Here is a 26,095-nt window from a genome sequence, read left to right on the forward strand (position 1 = left end):
TAAATTCTGAGTTTTCTGATTGTTTTATTTGACATTTTGTACTGGATGTTGGTTGATATTACTCCGCCACCGCTAAGAAAATAGTGCGAGCGTGAACGAGCTGCCAAATAAAACACGACAGAAGCAACTTTGCGCAACCAAATTTGATTTGGACTACCAGTGCACACCAGTAACCACTCCGGTGAGTTTATTATTTTGAAAACGGACGTTTATTTTGCTTTTACGGACCTTTTTGGACATGCGCATGACTTGCCATTCTGAAGCAGGTTGAGATGAATCAAAATTAGGCAAATACCGGAGACAGCAGTAAACATCAAAAAAGCAGTGAGGGGGGTTCTAAAACATTGCAGACGACTCAGAAAAGAGGCTTAATGTTGAAAATACCGCAGTTCCCCTTTAAGAGACTCTCTTTGGGCATCGATTGAACCCCTAAAAGCACTTCAGAACCAGTCAGAAGTACACACTTTTCTGGTTCACAAACTTCTCTAGTGTTGCTTCAACAAACATTTGTGGGTGTCTGTGAAGTTTTAACGACACGAGTGGTTGAACAAGACAAATTTCCATTCACGCCAACAGGATTTTATGAGGTGGACCTGAGGGCTACAACCTGTGAAAAGACACGAAGCAAGTGCAAATGAAAACACGAGTGCTGATGTGAACTGTACGTACTGAAAACACAAAGGGCCGGCACAGAAGCCTGTGACAGGGGAAGTGAATGTCATGTAATTAAACATAAAACATATAGTTTAGCTAAGTATCTAATAACTTACACTATGAATAAAATTTCTCTCTTTCGGTTGCCATGGCAACGTGTCAACACTCCACTCTCCAATCCATTTGATGTCAATTCTTATTTACCCCACTGTCACCCGACTTTTTTCTCATTTCGATTCGACTTTTGCCAAAGACAAACTTCTTGGATTTCCGCTCACTCTCATTGAAACCGAAAGCCTCGTTATTTTCTAACTGTTTGTGAGGACAAACTCAGAAATGGACATGAAGAAACCATTGAAGGACCGAAAGGATCCTTCTGCTGAAGGACCGGAAGATACTTCTGACCAAAAGGATCCTTTTCTCTCTATCTCCTCAGCATTAAAGTTGGGAACCTGCGCACCCTGGTAGGTTTAAAGGCATCAAAGTGGACAGAGTTTTTTGGCATGGGACCTTCCCCAGGAGGCTGTTGGCAGTCCCTGTACAAACCTCCTGTCGACAAACGGACAGGAGACATCCAGTGGAGGATCGTACATGGGGCCATAGCTACAAACAGGTATCTGGTGCACCTCGATCCTGGCACAGGGGATGGCTGTCCGTTCTGCCCTCGGTCAGAGACAGTCTACCACCTCTTTGTCCAATGTCCCAGACTGGAGGCGCTGTTCAGACAGCTGCAGAGGTGGTTTCAGGGGTTAGGTGAGGGTTTCTCCTCCAGCCTGTTCATCTTTGGGCCACATTATTGTGGAAGGAGGAAGGCTGTACTTCAGTTGATTAAAGGGCTAATCCGGAGTAAAATGCACTTTAGATCAATTTTCGGGATGTTGGGAGTACATATGTTGAGTTGACATCAAAATCATGTCATTCGGATGTGTTCTGGGAATTTCGATTTGACCGTTTTTGGCCAAAAGTCGTTAGCCTGGAAGTGAGAGAGGCATATCATGTCACCGCTACAAAACACTATTTTTATACCTCTTCTACAGCTCCAAACAACACAACACTTACGTGGTAGTGAGTAGAGGGTCCCTAAAGCCAAACCGACGTGTCCCGAGGTCTTCATGTGGTCGGATATAGAGTCCAGAATGAATTTAATCAAGCCAGTACCTTTACGGAAATGTTGCTCCTGCAGCTGCTGCTGAAGACCGTGGTGAAGTTGGTTTGATATTGGATATTCGACAGATATTCAAAATAAGGAAATAAGGTGTCATTTTTTTCAAACCTGCTTTTAAACATGTATAGCACTTTGTGCTACATGTTAATGTATGAAAAGTGCTTTATAAATAAAGTTTGATTTGATTTTGACCAGAGGCCCTACGGGTGGGGCGAGAAGCCTGTCTGCGTCTGCGTCTTCTAGAATAGAAAAATACTTTATCCATCCCCCAATGGGGGAAATTTAAATGAGTCAAGTAGCTCAAAAAGAAATTATTAATATTTACAATGATTGTATATCAAAATATTATATATAATACTAGATTCTCCGAAATGTGGGGTATGCATCATGAGGTTACTACTCATATTCAAACTACCCAAGATGCAACGTAACGTGACGTCGCTGATCGGCCTCACTTAGCATGTAGCAGTAGCATCAACAGATCCCTGATCAGGGGTTTGTGAGTCCGGGACTGCAGAGCTGTAGCTTCAGCTTCAGACATTCAGGCAGCTTTACTCTGCAAAGATTCCCTTTCTTTCCTTCAGCTGCTTTGATGTTTTAAGCCATCAGGCTTTTTCTCTTAACGATTCCCTGTTATATTTTGGTGGGATAGCAGCACACCCACTATGCGCTTGGTCATCACAAAGAGTGACGCCATACTTGTGCTGACAGAGGAAGTGTGCTTATGGAAGATGAGCCAGATGCAGACAGATGTTTTCTACCTGTGGACACGTAATCAGAACCAGAATTTATTGCCAAGTAGGTTTGCACTTACAAGGAATCTGACTTGGTGTCGTTGGTGCAGACGATATAGATATATATACAGAATCTATCTATATATATTGGACCTGCCAAAACCTGCTCTCCAGTCATCGACCCACACAAACCCCTGATCAGGGATCTGTTGATGCTACTGCTACATGCTAAGTCATGGACAGAAACTGCGACATTTTTCAGTAAAACTGACCAACATGAATAACAGATTCATTCTCAGGAAAATCAATAACGGAGTGAAATAATGTTTTCAGTTCCACAATTGTGTGATGACAACAGCACAGAAATGTTATGACATCACAAAAGCAATATTCACAAGATGGAATGTCATAGATGACATCACAGCGATGTCATCAGTGACGTCATCGTGATGTTATCATAGATGACATCACCGTGATATTATCATAGATGACATCACAAAATGATATCTCCAGAGTTTATAAATAGAACCCCCTCCTCAAGATGTATACTAGCTTGCCTGCTTGCTTGCCCGCTTGTTCGCCCGCTTAGTTGTAGCTTGCTCGCACGCTTGAGCTCGCCCGCTTGCTCGCCCGCTTGCTCGCCCGCTTGCTCGCCCGCATGGTCGCCCGCTTGAGCTCGCCCGCTTGGTTGCCCGCTTGCTCGCCCGCTTGTTCGCCTGCTTTGCTCGCACGCTTTGCCGCTTGTTCGCCCGCTTGCTCGCTCGCTCGCTCACTACTTGTTAGTAATTTGTCCTAACAAGTACACGTTACGTGATCGAGATTCATGCTGCACAATCTTTCCAACAGTCATGGTATCTCTTTTGTTAGTAACAGTTAGTAAGATGGCGCCAGTGGGTGAGGCCTTCGTCAGCCGTTCCCACTTTTGTGTGTTTTTATACTGTTTGTACTATGTGTTGCACATCATGTTGACTGCCTGACGGTGTATAGTCGCCAAACGTTGCTTGAACTGAGAATTTCCGCCAAAGATCGGCGCAATTCAGATCGCGATGGCCATCAAAATCTGCCTCCTTTCCATTCCATTAAAAAGCAGGCAGCATAAAGTTAAACCAGAGCCCTGGTTGAATGAAACAACTCGCACTGTGAGACAGGTGTGTCGCAGAGCTGAGCGCAAGTGGAATAAGGATAAACTGGAAGTGTCTCTGCAAATATTGGGTGACTGTTGGCGTCGATATCAGTCCTCTGTGAAAGAGGCCAAAAGAAAATATTTCTCTGATCTTATTGCTTCAAATTCCCACAAACCTCGTGTGTTGTTTAAAGTGTTAAATTCTGCTCTGAATGCACCACAGACTGTGGGAATTGAGCCCTTCCCTTCTGTGTGTGAAAACTTCTTGCATTTCTTCACTGCTAAGGTCACTTCCACCAGAGCACTTATTTCACCTCCTGCTTATGACCCGTCAGTGTCTGTTCCCTGTACCGCTGTGTTTGACTCCTTTGAGCCTGTATCCCTGATTCTTGTGCAGGAGACTGTGGAGCACTTAAAACCATCAGGCTCTCCCAATGATCCTGTCCCCCCTTGACTTTTTAGGGAGGTTTTCCCCACTGTTGGGCCTTATCTACACAGCATCATCAATAGCAGCCTGTCCTCGGGAGTGGTTCCTGTACTTTTTAAACATGCAGTGGTACAATTCAATTCAATTCAGTTCAATTCATTTTTATTTATATAGCGCCAAATACAACAAATGTCATCTCAAGGCACTTAGATAGTAAGTCCAATTCAAGCCAATTGGAATTCAATTAATTAATAATAATCATAATTCATAAAATAATCAAATTCGTTCATATAGAGCCAATTCAAAAACAATTTCCTAGCTAAGAAAACCAACAGATTGCACTGAAAACTTTTTGTTTTTCGGTCCAATCTCCCGGCCTGAGCGGCGTGCCTGAGGCGACTGTGGAGAGAAACGACTCACTTTTAACAGGAAGAAACCTCTGGCAGAACCAGATACCAGGTACAGCCACTGATTTAAAAAACCTGGTCTGGATCCTGCTGTCATGGCCAATTTTAGGCCCATTTCCAAATTGTCCTTCCTTTCTAAAGTTTTAGAAAAGATTGTTTACTGTCAGCTCATGGACTTTCTAAATGAACACAATGTGCTTGAAATTTTCCAATTTTCTTGTTTTAAAACATTGCACAGCACTGAATCAGCGCTTTTAAGAGTTTTTAACGATATTTTTTTAGCCACTGACTCTGGTCACTGTGTTATTCTTGTACTGCTGGATTTAACTGCACCATTTGACATAGATCATGACATTCTGATCTCTCGCCTGGAGCACTGGGTGGGCATCAGGGGCCCGGCGCTGGCATGGCTCAGGTCTTACCTGTCTCATCGGACGTTCTGTGTCAGCCTTGGTGACTCTGTGTCCTCTACTGCTCCTCTCTCTTACGGGGTCCCTCAGGGTTCAGTGCTTGGCCCTCTTTTGTTTTCATAATATCTTCTCCCGCTGGGTTCCATTCTCAGGAAACATGGTATTTCATTCCACTGTTACGGTGATGACACTCAGATTTATGTCCCCCTTAAAAAAGCTGACTCCTTCTCCCTGAAGCCACTGGTAAATTGTTTAGATGAAGTCAAGGATTGGATGGCACTAAACTTTTTAAATTTTAATGAAAAGAAGACCAAAGTGATGGTCTTTGGTGGCACCTCTGAGTCCCCCTCAATCGATCTCGGTTCCTTGGCGCAGTACGCCAAACCTGTTATTAGTGATCTGGGGGTAAAAGTGGACGCGTACCTCAAGTTTGACAGCCAGATTAAAGCTGTGGTTAAAACAAGCTTCTTCCAGCTGAGACAGTTGGCAAAAATAAAACCCTTTCTTCCAAGACAGCACTTAGAAACAGTAATCCACGCGTTTGTAACCACTAGGCTTGATTACTGCAATGCACTTTTTATGGGGGTTAGTGGGTCCTCCATCGCACGCCTTCAACTGGTACAAAACGCAGCTGCACGACTTTTAACTGGCATTAGGAAATTTGAGCACATTACGCCGATTTTAGCATCTCTCCATTGGCTTCCTGTCCATTTTAGAATTAATTTTAAAATTCTTTTATTTGCTTTTAAAGCCATGAATGGCCTTGCACCAGTGTACGTCTCTGAGCTTCTGCAGCCCTACGCACCCAGTCGATCCCTCAGGTCAGCTGATCAGCTGCTCCTGAGGGTTCCTAAAACAAGGCGGAAGCTCATGGGGGACCGAGCATTTTCTGTTGCTGCCCCTAGGCTCTGGAATGAGCTGCCGCTGCACATTAGGCAGGCCCCTTCCTTGACCTGTTTTAAAAGTCGTCTTAAAACATACCTTTTTTCTTTGGCTTTTACCACCGTCTAGGTTGTTTATTGTATGTGCACAGTTTTTTTTAATGATGTTTTTATTGTGTTTATTTTAATGTACAGCACTTTGGTAACCTTTGCCTTTATTTAAAAATGTGCTTTATAAATAAAATTGATTGATTGATTGATTGATTGATTGATTGATTGATTGATTGATTGATTGATTGATTGATTGATTTTGCAATCTCTCACTTTTCTCCTCAGTCTTACACTGGAAAAAATGCCCCTCCAAAAATAAGTAAAAAAACAACAAATACAAGACGTTTTTGCTTGAAATAAGCAAAAAAAATTTGCCAATGGAACTAGTGAAAATCGGCTTGTCAAGATTTCTTGAAATAAAATGTGATATTTAGGACTTTTGAGTTAAAAGTGATCTTGAAATTAGCTTAAAAACCTCTTCAAATGTCAAAAAAAGCTTGTTTCATGTGAAATATGACTCAAAACAAGATGTTTTCAAGACTTTTTCAATTAACAAGATATTCCAGATTTGTTGTATTAAAACAAGTCCCTATATCTGGCTGAAATAGTACTTGTTAGGCAACTGTTTCTTATATTAAGTGTAATGAGATACTCAATGAGACAAATATACTTGGTAAGATTTAGATTTTTTCCAGTGTACCTGCCAACGGTTAGGATTTGGCATTCAAAGTGCAGCATTAGAACGGTTAAAGATCAACTTTGTCATGGTTTACACATGATATTTACGCAGGATATAGTATGATCTTGCAAAGTAGTGCTCGATATCAGCAGATTTTTTTTAAAACTGACACTGAGTTTTCATACGAAGGGAGAGAAAATAGGGCCAAGCGATTGTGAGGTCTGACTTTTTCCTGGAGAACGATTTTGTGATGCAAATGTATTAGTCTTTTGAACGCATATTGTTTTGAGAAGCAAAACGCTTTATTTTTTAAACCCCAGCCAACTAGCCGGACTACCTTCATCAACACCAAAACGAGGCTGGAACTCTGCTCACAGGATGCAGCAGGGGGTAAGAAAATGTTCATAAATGATGTTGCTGATATGGGATGTCATACAGCTTCATGTCAAAAGAGGTGAACTATCCCTTTAATCCCTTCCAATAGTATTGTTGCTCACGTGCACACTGGCTCAACACATGCTCAGAGTCAAACAGGCAGATGACAGGGACGCCTCTCGGGGGTTTTTAGGGGCCACGTGCCGTGGCGCTCTGACCCCTGAGTCCCTCTGGGGAGGCCCTAACACCCACTCCACCCCTTGTCCTCCACTACATTAAGCTCCACTCAGAAGTCATCACGGCGCCGTGTTTAACATTCGATCTAAAGAGGAGTCCAGACGGCCGTGTTTCGCCTCATAAAAACGGGCCGGGACGCTCAAAGCACCCATGTGTGTGTTTCGTAGTCCTGCCTTTAAGAATGTTTCTTCCCATCTGTTCAACCACAGTTGACTTCATAGGTTAAGTGTTAAGGCGGAATTATAGTCGTCGCGTCGCTCACGGCGCGGCCAACCCGTGACGTCAAAATGGCGTTTCAGGCCTGGCGCTTGCCTTGAAAAGATGGCGCAGTGCGTTGTCGTGCACGCCCGTTGCGGTGCTGCCCGCAGGTGAAGCTGCACAGGCGGCGGTGCTGCCCGCAGGTGAAGCTGCTGAGGCGGCGGTGCTGCCCGCGCTTGATTATTTTCCTGATGCGGAAAAATTTATCAAGAGCGCACTAATGGTACAGAAAATGGTAGATTTTGAAATGTTAGACGAAAAGAAACGGTTCCGTTTAAAAAAGCACATGACAAACGTCAGGAGACAGATATTAGCTAAAAAAGGGAAAGGTTCAAAACGGTTAAAAATTCAGAAATAAGACTATGACTATACTACACTGGGTGGTCTCCTTTTTACTGTCTCTGTCTGTTTTCCCTCTTCATTTTACCTGTATGAATAATATCTGGGTGGGGTCATTAAACATCAATGGTGGTAGGGATCCACACAAAAAGATGGTTAGTTTAGAAATGATTACTCAAAAGAAGCTTGATGTTGGGTTTTTACAAGAGACACATACAGATCATGAAAATGATGTCGAGTGGGGTATGAGTTGGAAAGGAAAAATATTTTGGTCTCATGGGACCAGGTCATCTGCTGGTGTAGCAATTTTATTCTCACCAGGACTGGATACTAACATCATTTCCTGTACTGAGTTAATCCCAGGCAGGGTCCTGGTGATTAGAGTAGAAATAGAAAGTTTGTCTTTTTGTTTTATTAATGTTTATGCACCAAATCAAGGGTCCTGGTCTTACAGGGGAACGGTTCTGGTAGTTAATAACTTGGTTGCTTCGGCCCTCTGGCATAAACTGACTGTGTTAACGCCACCAGTATCTCTCATACAACGTCTCCAAAAGACTTTAGTGGATTTTTTCTGGTCTGGACGACACTGGGAGAGAGCTGCAGTCCTGTACCTACCAGTAGAGGAGGGTGGACAAGGACTCATAGACATAACCTCACGGATCGCGGCTTTCAGGCTTCAAACAGCGCAGAAACTGCTACATGGTGTTGGATTACCATGGCTGGATACTGCGCGTCTTCTTCTAAGGAAAGCAGGACGTATTGGATATGATAAACATCTCTTTTTGCTACGACAAGGATCCTTGGACTTAACTGGTCTTACTCCATTTTACCAGTCGGGTTAAAATGCTTGGCAGATTCTCACCTTTGAGAGGAAGGATGATACGACACCAGGGATGTGGGTTTTTGAAGAACCCCTGTTTGGAAACGATTTTATCTCGTCACAGCTGCTTTCATCTTTTACTTTAAGATCTAAGATGAGAGAAGCAGCCTGTGTGAAGCTGGGTCATCTGATGAAGTCCTCTGTGTCCAGTCTCCCCGAGAGTCTTGATGTGCGATCCAACAGACTTGTGTTAAGACTGAAAAAAGAAGCCTGTGATTCTCTGCCAGACTCCATCAGAGCGTTTGTTGCGAACAGTACTCTGTCTGACCAATGGGACGATGAGTATGAGTATGTGTTTCCTTCCCTAATTGTCTCTCCTGCAGTGGACCAATGGCAGGATGAGCCAGGAGAGCTGATGTCCCTACAAGATTCACCACTAGGTTGTTTTGAAGGCTTGGGGAAGAAAGTATTGTATCTGCGTGAAGGTTCTGAATTTACGCTCTTTGGCAGAGGTGAAGGTGTCGAAGTGGACCGAGTTTTTTGACACCAGCTCTAGCCCAAGAGGCTGTTGGCGGTCCCTGTACAAACTCCCTATTGAGAAACGGGTGGGGGACCTCCAGTGGAGGATTGTGCATGGGGCCATAGCTACAAACAGGTATCTGGCACACCTTAATCCTGACACTCTTCTCTCTCTTTTTCTTTCTTTCTCTCTCTCCTTTTTCTTTCTCTTTTTCTCACTCTTTCTCTTTTTCTCTCTTTTTTCCCTCTCTTTTTCTTTCTTTCTTTCTTTCTTTCTTTCTTTCTTTCTTTCTTTCTTTCTTTCTTTCTCTCTCTCTTTTTTTCTCTTTTTTTCCTCTCTTTTTTCTCTCTCTTTTTTCTCTTTTTCTCTCTCTCCTCTTTTTCTTTCTTTCTCTCTTTTTCTTTCTTTCTTTCTTTCTTTCTTTCTTTCTTTCTTTCTTTCTTTCTTTCTTTCTTTCTTTCTTTCTCTCTCTTTCTCTCTCTCTTTTTTCCTCTTTTTTCTCTCTCTTTTTTCTGTCTTTTTTTCTCACTCTCTTTTTTTTCTCTCTCTTTTTTCTCTCTCTCATTTTTTCTCTCTCTTTTTTTCTCTCTCTCTCTTCTTTTTCTCTTTTTTTTTCTTTCTCTCCTCGAAAACCATCGGTATATTAACTCATTATCTCGAGAAAAAGATCATTGTGTTCTCGAGATAACGACATAATTATCTCGTTATCTCGAGAAAACCATCAAAAAAAAGTTTTTTTTTACCACGTCCGTCTGGGCTTCCGTAGGTTTCTGTCTATAGATTGTAATATTTATTTCCCACCAGTGGGGGGCGATGCAGAGCTTTATGTGTATGATAGGTACCCGCTTTAGTAGAAATGAGAGGAAGAGCCTAACAAACATGGCAGAACGAGAAGTGGATGGGAGCTGTGGCCCCAGCCGGTCAGCTAATGATGCTGCTAACCTGTCTGTTACTGAGTCACCTGGAAACAACAGCTCAGAGAGCCCCGCAACGCTGTATGCACAGGACCTCAAAAGTGTCCTCGTCACCAGCGTTTTAAACCTGGAGAAGCTGGACGTTGACCTGTACAGGTAACCGCTTCTTGTTGGTGACTTGGTGAGGAAGTTTATTTTAAACGGAGGCTGTCGCTGGTTAAGCGTTTTAAAGACAGTAGAATGAGTTTGGAAGACAACCGTGTTGCTGAAGGTTATGCTAAATATTAGGAAAGAAAATCTGCTGAACAAATGACTGAAATGACAATTCACTTCAAAATTAAACAAACTAGAAGCTGCAGGGCTGTAGCTTTAGACCTACCAAAATGTTGGCGGTTCACTTCGGAGTGTTTATTTCAGTACTTTCTCTAACTTTCCTAAGGGGTACGCACCACTGGGTGCCCAGCACTCAGCGGTTGTTTGGAGGACAGATAATCGGTCAGGCTCTGGTGGCCGCTGCCAAGTCTGTCAGCGACAGTCTCTATGCCCACTCCCTCCACTGCTACTTTGTTCGAGCAGGTAAGCAGCTTGTTGTGGCCATTTATAGAAATAGAATAGAATAGAAAAATACTTTATTCATCCCCCAATGGGGGAAATTCAAATTCGTCAAGTAGAACAACATTTTTTTAAATATTTACAACGATTGTATTAACAACAATAAAACAACAATAATAATAATACTACTACTAACTAAATAATAATAATAATAATTTATGTTTTGTAAATCACAAGTTAGATCAATTTAGTTTTCTTTGGGCAATTAGAATATGCTTTAGTTAATTTGGAATCAATATCTGAAATTTAATTTTTATATTTGAAATTGTTTAGATTATTTTGGTAACTTTTAGACCCTCCCATTAATCAGACAGATTAAGAACACACCGGGGGGCGTGTTGGAAGGTCTCTTTTGTTTGTCAAATGTCCGGTGTGAAGACGGGAGGTGGTGGTTAAATTATTTTTTTGACCACTTTCAGATCTTGTTAAATCAGATTAAGTTAACTTTCGTTTTTCATCCAAATTGTAAGAATTTTTTTGTTATTGTTTTGTTCATATATTTTTTGTCAAAATGAAACTACATATATTTTTTTAACAATCAACTCTGAAGTGCGTGCAAGAACAAAACCACCTGCTGCCACCCACGGTCTTTGTTGGAAAATATACTTTGGAAACTTAAAAGACCGCGGCACAGCTCACGCGTGTCTTTTCATAGCACGAGGCGCACGGGTGAAACTAATTACGGTAACTTTGAATTAGGCTGTGTATTGGTAGTTTTACGGGTTTTATTCTCACTCCCAATTAAAGTGCTCGCCATATGATGGCGGAAGTGCTTTGTGAATCACTTCTTGTTTAGTTAATTTGTCATAAAGGTGTACGACTGTTAGTTTTATTACTGTTTCCATGAATGTTTTGGTCCTCCATCATGGGCAAACCACTGTTTGGGGTGTTTTCCAGGAGACCCTAAGGTTCCAGTGCTGTACCAGGTGGACCGCACCAGAGATGGCCGCAGTTTCACAGTGCGCTCTGTGAAGGCCATCCAGCATGGACAGCCCATATTGATCTGCCAAGCTTCCTTCCAGGTGCTGCAGCCGAGCCCCCTGCAGCACCAGTTCACCATGCCAGTGGTCCCTCAGCCCGAGGACCTGCTCACTGTCGAGGAGCTCATCCACAATTACCTCAGGTTGTTTGCCTGTTCATCTCCCTTTTCATTTTTATTATTTATTTTTTTTTAATTGTGTTTTCATCTAAATTTAAGTTTAATGGAATTCCGTTCGTGGCTCTTACAGCACTGAAAACAGTGTTCCATTGAATTAAACCAGCAACAGTTTTGTTGGCATGCTTTTTCACAAAAGCATATAGCTTTAAAGGGATAGTTCGCCTCTTTTGACATGAAGCTGTATGACATCCCATATTAGCAACATCATTTATGAACATCTTCTTACCCCCTGCTGCGTCCTGTGAGCCGAGTTCCAGCCTCGTTTTGGCGTTGACAAAGGTAGTCCGGCTAGTTGGCGGGGGCCACAAAAATAAAGAGTTTTGCTTCTCAAAACAATATGCGTTCAAAAGAGTAATACATTTGCATCACAAAATTGTTTTCCAGGAAAAAGTCAGACCTCACAATCGCTTGGCACTATTTTCTCTCTCCCTTCATATCACTACGGGCTGTGCAGACCGAGCAGTAAACACCGTAACAGATGCGGCTGTCGGCAGGTGGCTGAACGCAGTGATACGAAGGGAGAGAAAATAGCGCCAAGCGATTGTGAGGTCTGACTTTTTCCTGGAGAACGATTTTGTGATGCAAATGTATTACTCTTTTGAATGCATATTGTTTTGAGAAGCAAGACGCTTTATTTTTTTAAGCCCCAGCCAACTAGCCGGACTACCTTCATCAACGCCAAAACGAGGCTGGAACTCGGCTCACAGGACGCAGCAGGGGGTAAGAAAATGTTCATAAGTGATGTTGCTAACATGGGATGTCATACAGCTTCATGTCAAAAGAGGCGAACTATCCCTTTAAATGTAGCAACATATTGGATAAATCGTGGCCATGTCCCTGCAGGTTGACCGTGGCTATTAGATGCCCATCTTTAATAACTTATTATCAGTCATTTTAGGACTTATAGACACGGCCGAAATAACCAAAATAAGAAAGGAAAAGAAAAAAAAGGTTATCACCAAAAAAGAAACCCTGAAAAAATTCTAACTGATTGTGAATCTATGGTACATTTATTTGAAAAGCGCCAACTGTCACTGACAACAAGGGACCTAATGGTGCTTTTGGATATATTGGCATATACTTGTAAATCTCCATTTATGGTTCTGACTTTTTGGTTTTTCTTTGTTGAAATGATTCTGTCCTTTCCTTCTTGTTCCTTTTACTCCCGCAGACGTCATATTAAAGCGGTTATTGAATTGATAAATTGAGTCTCTCCCAGCAGCTGTCACAGGGGCCACACGGAGACAAATGAGACAAACAACCGTGCACCCCGGGGCAATGCTCCGAATGCAGGCAAATAGGAGGCCAAAGGAAATGGAAACAGTTTCAAACTCGTCTGTGCTCTGGTGCCACCTAGTGGGTTCAGTCTGCATGTATTTTAAGCTGATTGGACCCCAGTTCTTAAATTCAACCAGCGGCGGCTATTCAGAGACAACACGGGAAGCCGGGCAGCCTCTCCCATTCTCTGGCGAAATTGCTACATCTTTAATATTAAATTGACGATAAAACAGTTATTCACAAAACACAAGATATGCCCAATACTGCATTTACTTTAAAGGGGAACTCCGGGGCATTTGAAGCGCGTTTCCATTGCTAGAGGTTGTCAAATACTGATCGTAGGACACAGAGAGGTGCAAATCTGCGCTCCCTGTGTGGAGATCGCGCTGTTTGCACAGCGTGTCATGCGAGGCTAATACGTGGTGGCTAAGGGGCAAGCGCTAACCCTTCCACGTAAAACAACAACTTGCACACTGCAGAAACGTCACACCACTTTATAAACCATCCGACAATAAAGTCACAAGCCTTATCATCAAAACCATATGCATGGTTCTCACATTACTGGCATGGGGACGTTACAAAACAACTTTATAAACAGCATGTAACTCACCGGCTGGTTGTAGGCTCGCGCATGTGAAAGCCCAAAAGAGTCGATGGAGAATAATCCCATATACAAAACAATTATCTTCTCTAGAAAAACTGCGTTCAAGTATTTAAAACATTACAACAATACATTCCCAGTAATATTCTTGTAATTTTTTAAATACTTGAACGCAGTTTTTCTAGAGAAGATAATTGTTTTGTATATGGGATTATCGTCCATCGACTCTTCTGGGCTTTCACATGCGCGAGCCTACAACCAGCCGGTGAGTGACATGCTGTTTATAAAGTTGTTTTGTAACGTCCCCATGCCAGTAATGTGAGAACCATGCATATGGTTTTGATGGTAAGGCTTGTGACTTTATTGTCGGATGGTTTATAAAGTGGTGTGACGTTTCTGCAGTGTGCAAGTTGTTGTTTTACGTGGAAGGGTTAGCGCTTGCCCCTTAGCCACCACGCATTAGCCTCGCATGACATGCTGTGCGAACAGCGCGATCTCCACACAGGGAGCGCAGATACGCACCTCTCTGTGTCCTACTATCAGTATTTGACAACCTCTAGCAATGGAAATGCGCTTCAAATGCCCCGGAGTTCCCCTTTAATAACTACAACATGTTGTCCTGTAGCTTAATGAATTGATTTGTTCTGAAATCACAGAGGGCTGCCCGGCTTCAGGAGGGGGCGGGAGAGTCAAGTTTTTTTTCTAAAATTCTACGTCGTCATTGGCTAAATCGACAAAAACTCATCACTTCCGAGGCAGCTCTGCGTCTCTGGGGGTAGACGTGGGCGTGTCAATATGAGGGGCTGTGTCGTGATGATTGGAGTTAGTGTTTGTCCATCATGAGATGTTGTGGCAGCCGAATTTTTAAGTGGGGGGGGGAAGTACGCTGGAACTTCAGTCCCAAAGCGGATACGAAAGAGACTGGCTGTCTGTGAAAGTGCTGTCGGAGTTTCACTCATACTTTTAGTTGTTTCTTTCCAGAATTCATGCTGCCCATTCACAAATGTTACCTTTTTTAAGAATACTTACCACCACCATCAAACTCCAAGTACTCATTATGACAGGGAAAAATGCTCCACAGATTCTGATCCAGCCACAGATCCAGCCATTTACAGGCCTTGGATTCCATCATACTTGATTTTGGCCTTGCTGTGTGAATTTTCAAAGTCTATACCTTCTTTCTGTGTATTTGCTGGGCATACTTGTCATACTAGACACAGCTATGTTATAACTAATTCTTTTTAACTTTGCTATCTTCTGCTTTGGGATGGCACGAACCACTGCAACCCTGAACGCGTAATATGGGCTTCCCCTGTTTAAAAGTCGGCAGCCGCCACTGCATTCAACCCAAAAAATTTAATCATTGGGAGGGGTTTAAGAAACCCCTATTGATGGGGGTGCTGAACAACAAACATATAGAATAAACGGTTGTCTGTGTATTTATTCTGTTGTCGTTGTTTTGCAGGAAACCCGACCTGACGGAGAATGCTAAAGAAGGCCTTAACAAACTGCTGGCTAATGAGGTGCCCATTGAGATAAAGCCTGTCAACCCCGCACACTTCTACAGACAGACTCCGGGAGAACCCAAGAGGTTGTTCTGGGGGCGAGCACGAGGACATATTGGTACGATACACTCGATCGTACTGTCAACGGCTCATTTAATTCAATTCAAAAATACTTTATTTATCCCAGAGGGAAATTAAATGTTGATGTAACTCAATTAAATCAAGGAGTTATTATAATTATAATAATAACAGGGTTAATTATGTAGCCTGATTCATAAGATAAACGGATGGAAGGATATTTGAATAATTTACAACTGGACGATTACCACATATATTATTACAACATTACCTGTATAACGCAATATAAGCAGTGTTTACTGCGTGTGTGTCCACGTAGGTGAAGGTAACATGAAGCTGCACTGCTGCGTGGCTGCTTATGTGTCAGACTTTGCTCTCCTGGGCACAATCCTGCTGCCGTACTCCGAGTACAAGGCCCGCTTCACTGCCTCCCTGGACCATGCCATGTGGTTCCACAACACTTTCCGCAGTGATGAATGGATGCTGTACGAGTGTGAAAGCCCATGGGCAGGTCAGTATACAGCTCGTGTTGCGGCTACTTTCCGAACAGCAGCACTCGCCTCCCGTAGATGCTTTAGTTGTGAGCTCCCTGGCTTCCTGATTTTTGTAGGAGACGCATGAATCAAGAAGCAAACACCACTCTTCTTGCTGTTACATAGGAGCTTGTAGCAGGAGCATGATAAGCAAAGTACACACGCCTGAGAATTGATGCTATTGAAATGGTGTAGATCGAACTCAACATTTCTAATAATCAGAGGTGGGTAGTAACGAGTTACATTTACTTGAGTAAGTTTTTGAAAAATTTTTACTTCTAGGAGTAGTTTTAAATCACTATACTTTTTACTTTTCCTAAGTTTTCCTAAGTCTCTTTTATTTTTTATTGAAGTACTTGCATTTACCTGGATTATTTTAATTTAAGCTATTTTGTAATTCATTTTAATTTATTTTATCAATTGGATGAACTCTAAGTTCCTTAAAGATGATTATTTAGTATTTTTGTCTGTCTGATTGAATGCTTGTGTTAACAAATAAATCGGATGTTACTCAACATTTACTCAATACTTGAGTAGTTTTTTCACCAAGCACGTTTTTACTCTTACTCAAGTAATTTTTTGGATGACTATTTTTTACTTTTACTTGAGTTATATTATTCTGAAGTAACAATACAATTTATGGCTACTCTACCCACCTCTACTAGTAACCTAATTAGAAGCTTGGACAAACTGAGGATAGTTCTTGTGAGAAGGAATGACGAGTATAAGTTTCAACCTTTTTTTTTTTTTAAGTATCTGCAAACCAAAACTGTCAATCAGTCAAATTATTTCAGCAGAAAGCAGCTCTTCTCTCACTGGAGGTGGCACAGAGACCAACGAAGAATACAAAGTCACATGCGTGGTTATTGGTTGTTGGATACTCTGCATAAGAAAAGCAGATTCCATCCTTCCAGAACCTCTTTCCACAGGAACATGCGCATCACACGGGGGGAAAAAAATTTGTTGCGCCATGTGGTTTAAGCAGAATAATAAGTGTTTGTGTTACATTTTAATTCAACACCTTTTTTAGCACTTTTTTAGCATTCCCACTTAAGCCTAATGTGTGTGTGTGTGTGTGTTCCCACATCCCATAGGGAGCAGTAGAGGACTGGTACAAGGCCGACTGTGGAGAAGAGATGGGGTGCTGGCTGCTTCATGTTCCCAGGAGGGCGTCCTGAGAGTGAAACCAGCCACAGACGCCAGCAAACTATAGGAACACTGATATAAGAATGTCTCTAAGAAGTTTTATATAATAATATTAACAATATGATAATTTGTTTGTGAATTTTAAAAAATCTAGACGTCGGTAATGTCTATGAATTTATGTTTGTTTTTTTTGTAATGAACATTCATGAGAGGGAGGAAGCTTTTTTCCCTCTTTTCTTCTTTATTTAATGTTTTCATTGAAATATTGAAAATATGCTGATGGCTGCAGGCTCATTGTGTTCAGGAAACATGCTGACAGCCTTCGGAGATGACATTTAATTTGTATCTTAAATTCTGTCGCGTTAACGCCTTATTCTCATGGAAAGACACCCCTATTTTCAGCTACATTTGAATAAAGCTCCAAATCTGAAGCTTCAGTTTAAAAAATTAATCATGTTTGAACTACTGATTTTATCTATTGTTCTTATATCTTTCTTTTTTTGTTTAAAATTTAAATAATGCTTTTTATTTCTACTGTTTTAATGTCTCTGTAAAGCACTTTGAATCACCTTGTTGAATTGTACTGTACAAATAAAGTTGCCTTGCCTTCAACCGGAAGTCAGTCACCGGTGGTGTCACAGGCCCCGAGTATAGCTGCAAGTTGCTTCAACTTGTATAAAAAAATACCCTGAATAACCTCAGTAATGCCGCGGGTATATGTCGGAAAGCTTAGCTACCATGTCCGCGAGAAAGACATTCAGAGGTTTTTTAGTGGATATGGCAAATTATTAGAGATTGACCTGAAAAATGGGTAAGAACAGCTCATCTTCCATAGGATGTGGCTAGCTAGCTAACTAGCAATATTGCTACATTAATGCTAGCTCTGAGGCAGGTCCTTGATAACAGTGTTTAGAGCTTTTGCGGTTTGCATTTCTGTAAACACAATCGGAACTGTAGCAGTCCTTACTTAAGACCATGTGTAACGTTTCTTTAGCCGAGGTTAGTGGCTTGTTGAAGACGGATAAATCAAAGCAAAACACCAGCAGCTGCCAAGGACTATTCTTAGAAAGTCAAGATACATCATGAAATATTAACGTTTTTGGTAACGTTACGAGGGCAGATACAGGTCCTTTCTCAAAAAATTAGCATAGTGTGATAAAGTTAATTATTTTCCATAATGTAATGATAAAAATTTGAACTTTCATATATTTTAGATTCATTGCACACCATCTGAAATATTTCAGGTCTTTTATTGTTTTAATACTGATGATTTTGGCATACAGCTCATGAAAACTTAAAAAAAAAAATTAGCTCTAAACGAGCTATTAACCTAATCAACGAATTAACTCTAAACACCTGCAAAAGATTCCTGAGGCTTTTAAAAACTCCCAGCCTGCTTCATTACTCAAAACCGCGATCATGGGTAAGACTGCCGACCTGACTGCTGTCCAGAAGGCCATCATTGACACCCTCAAGCAAGAGGGTAAGACACAGAAAGAAATTTCTGAGTGAATAGGCTGTTCCCAGAGTGCTGTATCAAGGCACCTCAGTGGGAAGTCTGTGGGAAGGAAAAAGTGTGGCAGAAAACGCTGCACAACCAGAAGAGGGGACCGGACCCTGAGGAGGATTGTGGAGAAGGGCCGATTCAGGCAGGAAATGGGCTACAGGTGCTGCATTCCCCAGGTCAAGCCACTTTTGAACCAGAAACAGCGGCAGAAGCGCCTGACCTGGGCTACAGAGAAGCAGCATTGGACTGTTGCTCAGTGGTCCAAAGTACTTTTTTCGGATGAAAGCAAATTCTGCATGACATTCGGAAATCAAGGTGCCAGAGTCTGGAGGAAGACTGGGGAGAAGGAAATGCCAAAATGCCTGAAGTCCAGTGTCAAGTACCCACAGTCAGTGATGGTCTGGGGTGCCATGTCAGCTGCTGGTGTTGGTCCACTGTGTTTTATCAAGGGCAGGGTCAATGCAGCTAGCTATCAGGAGATTTTGGAGCACTTCATGCTTCCATCCGCTGGAAAGCTTTATGGAGATGAAGATTTCATTTTTCAGCACGACCTGGCACCTGCTCACAGTGCCAAAACCACTGGTAAATGGTTTACTGACCATGGTATTGCTGTGCTCAATTGGCCTGCCAACTCTCCTGACCTGAACCCCAAAGAGAATCTGTGGGATATTGTGAAGAGGAAGTTGAGAGACACCAGACCCAACACTGTGGATGAGCTTAAGGCCGCTATCGAAGCATCCTGGGCCTCCATAACACCTCAGCAGTGCTACAGGCTGATTGCCTCCATGCCACGCCGCATTGAAGCAGTCATTTCTGCAAAAGAATTCCCGACCAAGTATTGAGTGCATAACTGAACACAATTATTTGAAGGTTGACTTTTTTTTGTATTAAAAACACTTTTCTTTTATTGGTCGGATGAAATATGCTATTTTTTTGAGATAGGGATTTTTGTTTTTTCTTTACTTTTTTGCCAAAATCATCAATATTAAAACAATAAAAAGCTTGAACTACTTCAGTTGTGTGTAATGAATCTAAAATATATGAAAGTCTAATGTTTATCAGTACATTACAGAAAATAATGAGCTTTATCACAATATGCTAATTTTTTGAGAAGGACCTGTCTTGTGCCCTTTTTTTTTTTTGTCCCACTTAAATGATGCTAGCAAAATATAATATCCAGGTTTATGTTATGTGATGCGGATCATTAAAGTGGTTACGCTTCAACTTTAATTTTATTCAAACTTCCTGTTAACAGTGTCCATCACATATAAAGCTAATATTTTTGGGTTTTCTTACTTTTTATTTATTTTTTGGGGGCTTTTTATGCCTTTATTGTATAGGACAATGGAGAGAGACACAGGAAGCAGGGGGCAGAGAGAGGGGGAATAACAAGCAGCAAAGGGCCGTCCATGCGGGATTCGAACCGGGGCCAGCTGCAGCGAGGACTATAGCCTCTGTACATGGGGCGTCTGCTGTACCCCCTACGCCACAGACTGCCCCATTCTTACTTTTTTTTTAAAACAAAATCCAGTATGGAAATATACATTGTTAAAAACCAAACTAGTATAAATGAACTGCCAAAAGGTTACAGCGTAATGAGATATATTGTTGCTCTCACGTTGGTGGCAAAAGTAGAAAAACACCCCCTCTTTTTCTAGATAAGTTGGGAAACTTTCCCAAGATGCAGAAAAAACTTGGAGACAGGCACGAGCTCAAGTAAAGCCTCTGTCGGTGTCCTCACTGCTTTGTGTTTGTAAAATTTTTACCACATCAAGAATTTGATGCCAGTAAAGATAGAAAGAGGAAGAAAATAACACAACAGCTTCTGAAAGATTCTACAATCGTCAGATTCATTGGTGACAGGTGAGGGTGTCAGGATTGGGTATAAAAGCTTTTTTCTTTCCAAGCGAGCATGGGTCGTGGCTCACCAGTCTGTGCTCATTTATTGTAGAGTTCCAAAAAGATGCTTCCCAATGTAAGATCGCAAAGAACTTTGGTCTTTTGACGTCTACAGTGCGTAATATTATAAAAGATTCTGGGAATTTGGGTTAAATATCAGTGTGTGAAGGTCAAGAGCAGAATCCACTGGTAGATGCACCTGACCTTTGAGTCCTCTGCTGCACAAGTAACCACAACGCCTCGATGATCGCGACCTGCACGTGGGTTCAGGAGCACAGTTTGTAATGTAACCAAGCTTTGTGGTGCAAGGAGGAGCTCATATGTCAACTCTGGGCAGAAAGAATGCGTGTGGACGCAAGCTCATCTCAGATGGACAGATGGACTGCGGAGTTCACGTTTCTGCTGCTTTTCGGGGACCATCAAAGACCAACAAGGTGCACAATTCAGCATCAATGATGGTACGGTCCCATGAACAGGAGAGTCGGGTGACTAGGACCACAGACTGTTTAAGAGCTGAAATCTTTTATTAAGTAAGAATGGACGCATAACTGATATAGTTTGTGTCCTCAGTTCCCAAACAAGGGATAGATTTAGTTAAAAGGAAGGGTGATGCAACACAATCAAAAACGTGGCTCGACCCCCCCCCCCCCTTTTTTTATTATTATAATTTTTTTCTTGGATGCTGGCATTCAATTCAAGATTTGTTTATATTTTCTAAATATATCGAAGTTGATCGAGACGGGGAAAATAATGTTTCTTGGCTTGTGACATTTTAGACAAAGGCTCAAACTACTTACAGATTTAAGTTGTTTTTTTTAATTGCATTGTGGAAAACCACCCACCTTATATGGGAATGGGGGTTTGTAGGAAAACAGTTCTTGGTTAGACTGTCACAGTAGTTTATGGCCGCTTCCTGCGTTGATGCCGGCAACGCTGACTCCTTGCAGGTACGGCTTCGTGGAGTTTGAGGACATGCGAGACGCAGATGATGCCGTGTATGAGCTGAACGGAAAGGAGCTCTGCGGGGAGCGAGTCGTCATTGAACACGCCCGCGGACCCCGGAGGGACGGATACAGCCACGGGGGACGCAGTAAGTAAAACATCTGATTGCAGATGCGGAGTTCTGATCAGTCTTTGTGAACTAACACGTGACGATATTCATGTTCACTGACCCGTGGTACAAAAAACCGACATTCTACTGTACTACATCTTTTCCCATTAGCACTCACGTCCATTCTGCCTGACCACAGATAAAAACAAAACAAAACACAGCTTTCAAACAGTAAATGAGATGTTTATTAAAGGGATAGTTCGCCTCTTTTGACATGAAGCTGTATGACATCCCATATTAGCAACATCATTTATGAACATTTTCTTACCCCCTGCTGCGTCCTGTGAGCCGAGTTCCAGCCTCGTTTTGGTGTTGATGAAGGTAGTCCGGCTAGTTGGCTGGGGCTTAAAAAATAAAGCGTTTTGCTTCTCAAAACAATATGCGTTCAAAAGAGTAATACATTTGCATCACAAAATTGTTCATCCAGAAAAAGTCAGACCTCACAATCGCTTGGCGCTATTTTCTCTCCCTTCGTATCACTGCCTGCTGTGTAAACTGTGCAGACTGAGCAGTCCCCTGCTTCCGAGCAGTAAACACCGTAACAGGTGCGGCTATCGCTAGGTGGCTGAACGCATTAATAAGAAGGTAGAGAGAAAATAGCACCAAGCGATTGTGAGGTCTGACTTTTTCTGGATGAACGATTTTGTGATGCAAATGTATTACTCTTTTGAACGCATATTGTTTGAAGAAGCAAAACGCTTTATTTTTGTGGCCCCAGCCAACTAGCCGGACTACCTTCATCAACGCCAAAACTCGGCTGGAACTCGGCTCACAGGACGCAGCGGGGGGTAAGAACATGTTCATAAATGATATTGCTAATATGGGATGTCATACAGCTTCATGTCAAAAGAGGCGAACTATCCCTTTAAAATCCCATGAATGACATTGATTAAAGCGAAGGTAAGACATGTGAAGCTGCAGTGTTTACATTGTCACCACCGGTCACTATTAACAAAGTGCTTAATGTTTCAATTTGAAAGAGTCCACTGAGGGCTGAGTCCGAGTCCAATGAGGGTAAAGATGACTGCCTGACCCGTTTGGCCCGGGCTTTCCCCCCCTTACAATGTGTGTGTGAGACCTTTGCCCTTTGACCATTGGTTGACATAACCGGAAGCCACGATGACAGCATCCTTTTCCAATAGACCAGGGTGATGGTGAGGAATCCTGTTGGTTTTACTGATGGCAGAGGACCAAGCCAACACACGTTTCAGCCACTGATTTGGCTCCCAGTACTCTGTAGTAAAACAAAGAGTTTTTGGTAGGTGCCACCTTTGTTTTATAAAGTTACAAATGGAAAGCGTGCAAAACCAGGAATATGGGATTGATCAGTAAGACTAGAATGTAGGAAGTTTCTGGCCTTGCAGTAGTTTGAAATGGGAGTACTTCAAAGAAACTACAGACACAGGTGGTGGACAAGAACTGCTGTCTAATCCTCATGTTGTTTTTAATCCTGCTCCATGGCCCACTCAGTTCTGCAGTTTATTGTAGTTGTTGTGACTTTAAATGCTGAATCGAGGTGATGTGTAACTGCATACTTTTACTGAAAATCAGTATGACTGAAACCAGAGGGTCTGGACTAAAAACCTCTGTCATTTTTTAATCCCCATTTTATTCTGTTTGACAGCCGTTAGCCATCTATTTAAATGTGAAAGGGGAGAAGTCCAGTCTGCAGTGATTTAGTAGATTATTTATGCCAGTTGGGAGTCCTTTCATAAATTCTCTGGCTTTAAATTAAATTGTTGTGTTCCTGTCTTCCTCAAAGGTAGCGGATACAGCAGCTGGAATCGCACGGGCAGGGATAAGTACGGACCACCCGTTCGCACTGAGCACCGCCTCATTGTGGAGAACCTGTCCAGCAGGTGCAGCTGGCAGGACCTGAAGGTAAGAGGTCCGCCATGATTGGTCAGCACAGATAGAAAATGTTTCAATGAAAATAAACCGACCGTACCCACTTCTTCGGACACCGCTACACTGTTGTCGATAAGCTTCACTCACCTCCCTTATCTGGGCTTTAGTTCGGCTGCAACATGTGACCCACCGGTTCACTGTGAACGAATATGCTCATATTATTTCATTTTCAATTTACACAGTCATCTCCAAAACACAGGGTACAATGTTCATCAGTTACATTGGCCAATTGAGTCCACCCCACGCATAGGGCTACAGGTTCCCAAACACACCCGATTTACTTAAAGGTGGGGTAGGGGTTCTTTTTCTGGAACATTTTTTTACATATTGCTTGAAATTCTCTTCACACCCCCATTGCAACCAATTAATTAAAAGTTTTGACACAAAAATGAAAAGTTTTAGTGGCCTCTAGAAGGTACAATCTAGGAAAAACAGTATCCAATCATACTGAACGGATAGTTAACGATGATTGGATTCTGATGCCGTCTATCAAACTGCAATCTGCTCCTCCCTCCCCCTCCTCCCCCCTGTGCGCGTACCCTGCTCTGTGAACGAATTACGCGTCCAGAAGCTTGGCAGGAAGCTAAACTAGGGCCAGCTTGGCTAGCACCTAGCATTATTAAACGTATAGTTAGCATAAACTAAATACTAAATACGACAACGATCGATGCTTGCTGTCAGAACAGCGCTCGTGCACCTTCGTGCTTGTGAACAAGTTCATGTACTCTAGAGGCGTGCCTTCGGGGGGAAAGTGAAGAAAAGGGTTGGGACTTTTTACCTGTGTATTTTCAAAATACAGCTTCGCTGGACTCAAAATCCAGGATCTCCTACCCTACCTTTAAGCAACCAAATGAAAACTAGAAAAATAAAAGAAGACAACCAGGAAAAAAAAAAAGGTAAATAAATAAATACAAACCTGAAATAATAGAAGGGGGAAAATTCCACCAATGCAAAACGTCATGTATATGTTCAAGTCTACTCATTTTTAAGGGGTTCTTGTAAGGAGTCATAATAATCAAGAAAGGGCCTCCAAACCTTGAGAAATGATCGGGAGGATCCTTTAAGTGTGTACTTGTTTTTTTCTAACTTTAAGAAGTACATGATATCTTTGACCCAGTGGGAAAAGGATGGAGGTGTGTGTTGCTTCCATTTGAAAAGGATCAAGCGTCTCGAAAGGAGTGTAGTGAAAGCTATGACAACATAAGCTTTAGTCGGTAGGGCAGCTCGAGATTCCTCAGATGTTAAACCAAAGAGTGCACAATGGTAATGCTTTGATGTTTATTATTTTATGTTTTCAAAGAAGAAGCCTTGACTTTTAGTTCATTGTCTTTGCTGTTTTGTTTCGCTGTTTTTTTTTTTGCAGGATTTTATGCGGCAGGCAGGTGAAGTAACCTACGCTGATGCCCATAAAGGGCGGGCCAACGAGGGCGTCATTGAATTTCGATCCCGTTCGGACATGAAACGAGCCATAGAAAAGTTGGACGGCACTGACATTAACGGAAGGAAGATCCGTCTGGTGGCGGACAAACCTCGACGCAAGCGCTCGTATTCTGGCAGCAGATCCCGGTAAGCCTGGCCATGAGAATTTTCTTCTTTTCTCTCTGTTTGTTTTTAAAAAAAATGTTTTTATCTCTTTATTTTTTTGTTGGAACCATCAGGTCTCGTAGCAGACGATACTCTCGAAGCCGAAGAAGTAGGAGCTCTCACAGTCGTTCCAGGTCCCAGTCACGGTAAGGGCAGTCACGTCTCCGCTTTTTCCTCTTGTAACACTCCGAGGGGTGTTTGATCTGCCCCGATCAGTTTTATTGATTTTATCTTTTTATTTTTTTTATTTTGCAGTTCTCGGTCTCACAGCAAACGTCGATCTCACTCCAAGTCGGGATGGAAGTCGCACTCCGGATCAAAGAGGAAGTCTCCAGAGAAGTCCCGCTCGCACAATCGCAAATCGCACAGTCCCTCCAAGAGCAAAAAATCCCGCTCTGGCTCAGACACTCGCAAGTCACGCTCCAAAAGCCGATCCAAAGTCAAAGCGGAGCGGAAGTCCCACAGTCAGTCCAAGGAGAAATCTTCCACTAGGAGGTCAAGGAGCCGCTCGCGGTCCTGTTCACAGAAAAGTAACAAGAAACGTTCCTCAAAATCGCCTCCTGCACAGGACCGGCAGCTTTCTCTGTCCCCTGACGGATACTCTGCCTCCCACTCCGGGTCCCGCTCTCCATCCAGATCAGACTGATCATTTCTGTTACAGTGTACCCAAAAAATGATGGTGCATCCCAGGCCTGTGTTTGGTGTGTTTGAGACATTTACAGTTAAAAAAGGGTTGTGTCTTCTTTGCAGAGATTAGAAGTTCATTAAACCTGAATTTTCTTGACAGTGTTTGTTTTGTTTTGTTTTTATTTAACTTCTTTGTAAAATTCCAAACAGTATTAGAGGAGGATTACTGATGTTGTAACTCTCTGAGTAACTGTATTTCTCTTGGTTGTTTTCAGAAGGTCTTTCAGAGAAACTTGCATCCTGTTTTGATTGCATATACAATATGTAATAAGTTCAAACTGACACTAATGTTTCCAGCTAATAGATTCACATTGTTTTTTTCTTACTTGTTTATCTTTACTAATCCCATTTGAAGCAATCTGCAGAATTATTTGTAATGTCATATTGAAATAAAATAACAGAAGTTTTAAGAAAAGTTTGCCTCTTTTTGCCTTCTTTGCAAAAACCAACAAAAAGAAATGTGACATCAGAGCTTTTTTTTCTGCTCTTCCTG

At 42.2% G+C, this 26,095-nt stretch overlaps 2 protein-coding genes across 4 annotated transcripts; both read left to right on the forward strand.

Annotated features, from left to right (window-relative positions):
* The first annotated feature begins 9,922 nt into the window (after positions 1 to 9,922).
* On the forward strand, positions 9,923 to 17,518 carry acot8 (acyl-CoA thioesterase 8). Its single transcript, XM_075460218.1, has 6 exons — positions 9,923 to 10,150; positions 10,434 to 10,570; positions 11,504 to 11,729; positions 15,110 to 15,267; positions 15,547 to 15,738; positions 16,855 to 17,518. Exons 1-6 carry the CDS (start codon positions 9,960 to 9,962, stop codon positions 16,971 to 16,973), a joined length of 1,023 nt encoding a protein of 340 aa, XP_075316333.1. The 5' UTR covers positions 9,923 to 9,959; the 3' UTR covers positions 16,974 to 17,518.
* A 14-nt stretch (positions 17,519 to 17,532) lies between these two features.
* srsf6b (serine and arginine rich splicing factor 6b) lies at positions 17,533 to 26,017 on the forward strand. Of its 3 annotated transcripts, none has more exons than XM_075460215.1 (6): positions 17,533 to 17,717; positions 21,260 to 21,402; positions 23,186 to 23,304; positions 24,695 to 24,897; positions 24,990 to 25,061; positions 25,171 to 26,017. In XM_075460215.1, the coding sequence occupies exons 1-6, from the start codon at positions 17,611 to 17,613 to the stop codon at positions 25,559 to 25,561; spliced, it is 1,035 nt and encodes a 344-aa protein (XP_075316330.1). In that variant the 5' UTR covers positions 17,533 to 17,610; the 3' UTR covers positions 25,562 to 26,017. The 3 variants fall into 3 exon arrangements, with proteins under 3 accessions (XP_075316330.1, XP_075316331.1, XP_075316332.1); XM_075460216.1 differs by lacking the exon at positions 17,533 to 17,717 and adding an exon at positions 18,089 to 20,746; XM_075460217.1 differs by lacking the exon at positions 17,533 to 17,717 and adding an exon at positions 20,657 to 20,770.
* The last annotated feature ends 78 nt before the right edge of the window (positions 26,018 to 26,095 follow it).

The sequence above is a fragment of the Odontesthes bonariensis genome, chromosome 3 (genome assembly GCF_027942865.1).
Source record: "Odontesthes bonariensis isolate fOdoBon6 chromosome 3, fOdoBon6.hap1, whole genome shotgun sequence".
NCBI lineage: Eukaryota > Metazoa > Chordata > Actinopteri > Atheriniformes > Atherinopsidae > Odontesthes > Odontesthes bonariensis.

Coding starts and splice junctions, on each gene's coding strand:
- acot8 (XM_075460218.1), top strand. CDS start 9,960: ATGGCAGAACGAGAAGTGGATGGGAGCTGTGGCCCCAGCCGGTCAGCT. Junction 11,730..15,109: donor CTCATCCACAATTACCTCAG/GTTGTTTGCCTG, acceptor GTTGTTTTGCAG/GAAACCCGACCTGACGGAGA. Junction 15,268..15,546: donor GCGAGCACGAGGACATATTG/GTACGATACACT, acceptor GTGTCCACGTAG/GTGAAGGTAACATGAAGCTG.
- srsf6b (XM_075460215.1), top strand. CDS start 17,611: ATGCCGCGGGTATATGTCGGAAAGCTTAGCTACCATGTCCGCGAGAAA. Junction 17,718..21,259: donor GAGATTGACCTGAAAAATGG/GTAAGAACAGCT, acceptor GACTCCTTGCAG/GTACGGCTTCGTGGAGTTTG. Junction 24,898..24,989: donor TATTCTGGCAGCAGATCCCG/GTAAGCCTGGCC, acceptor TGGAACCATCAG/GTCTCGTAGCAGACGATACT.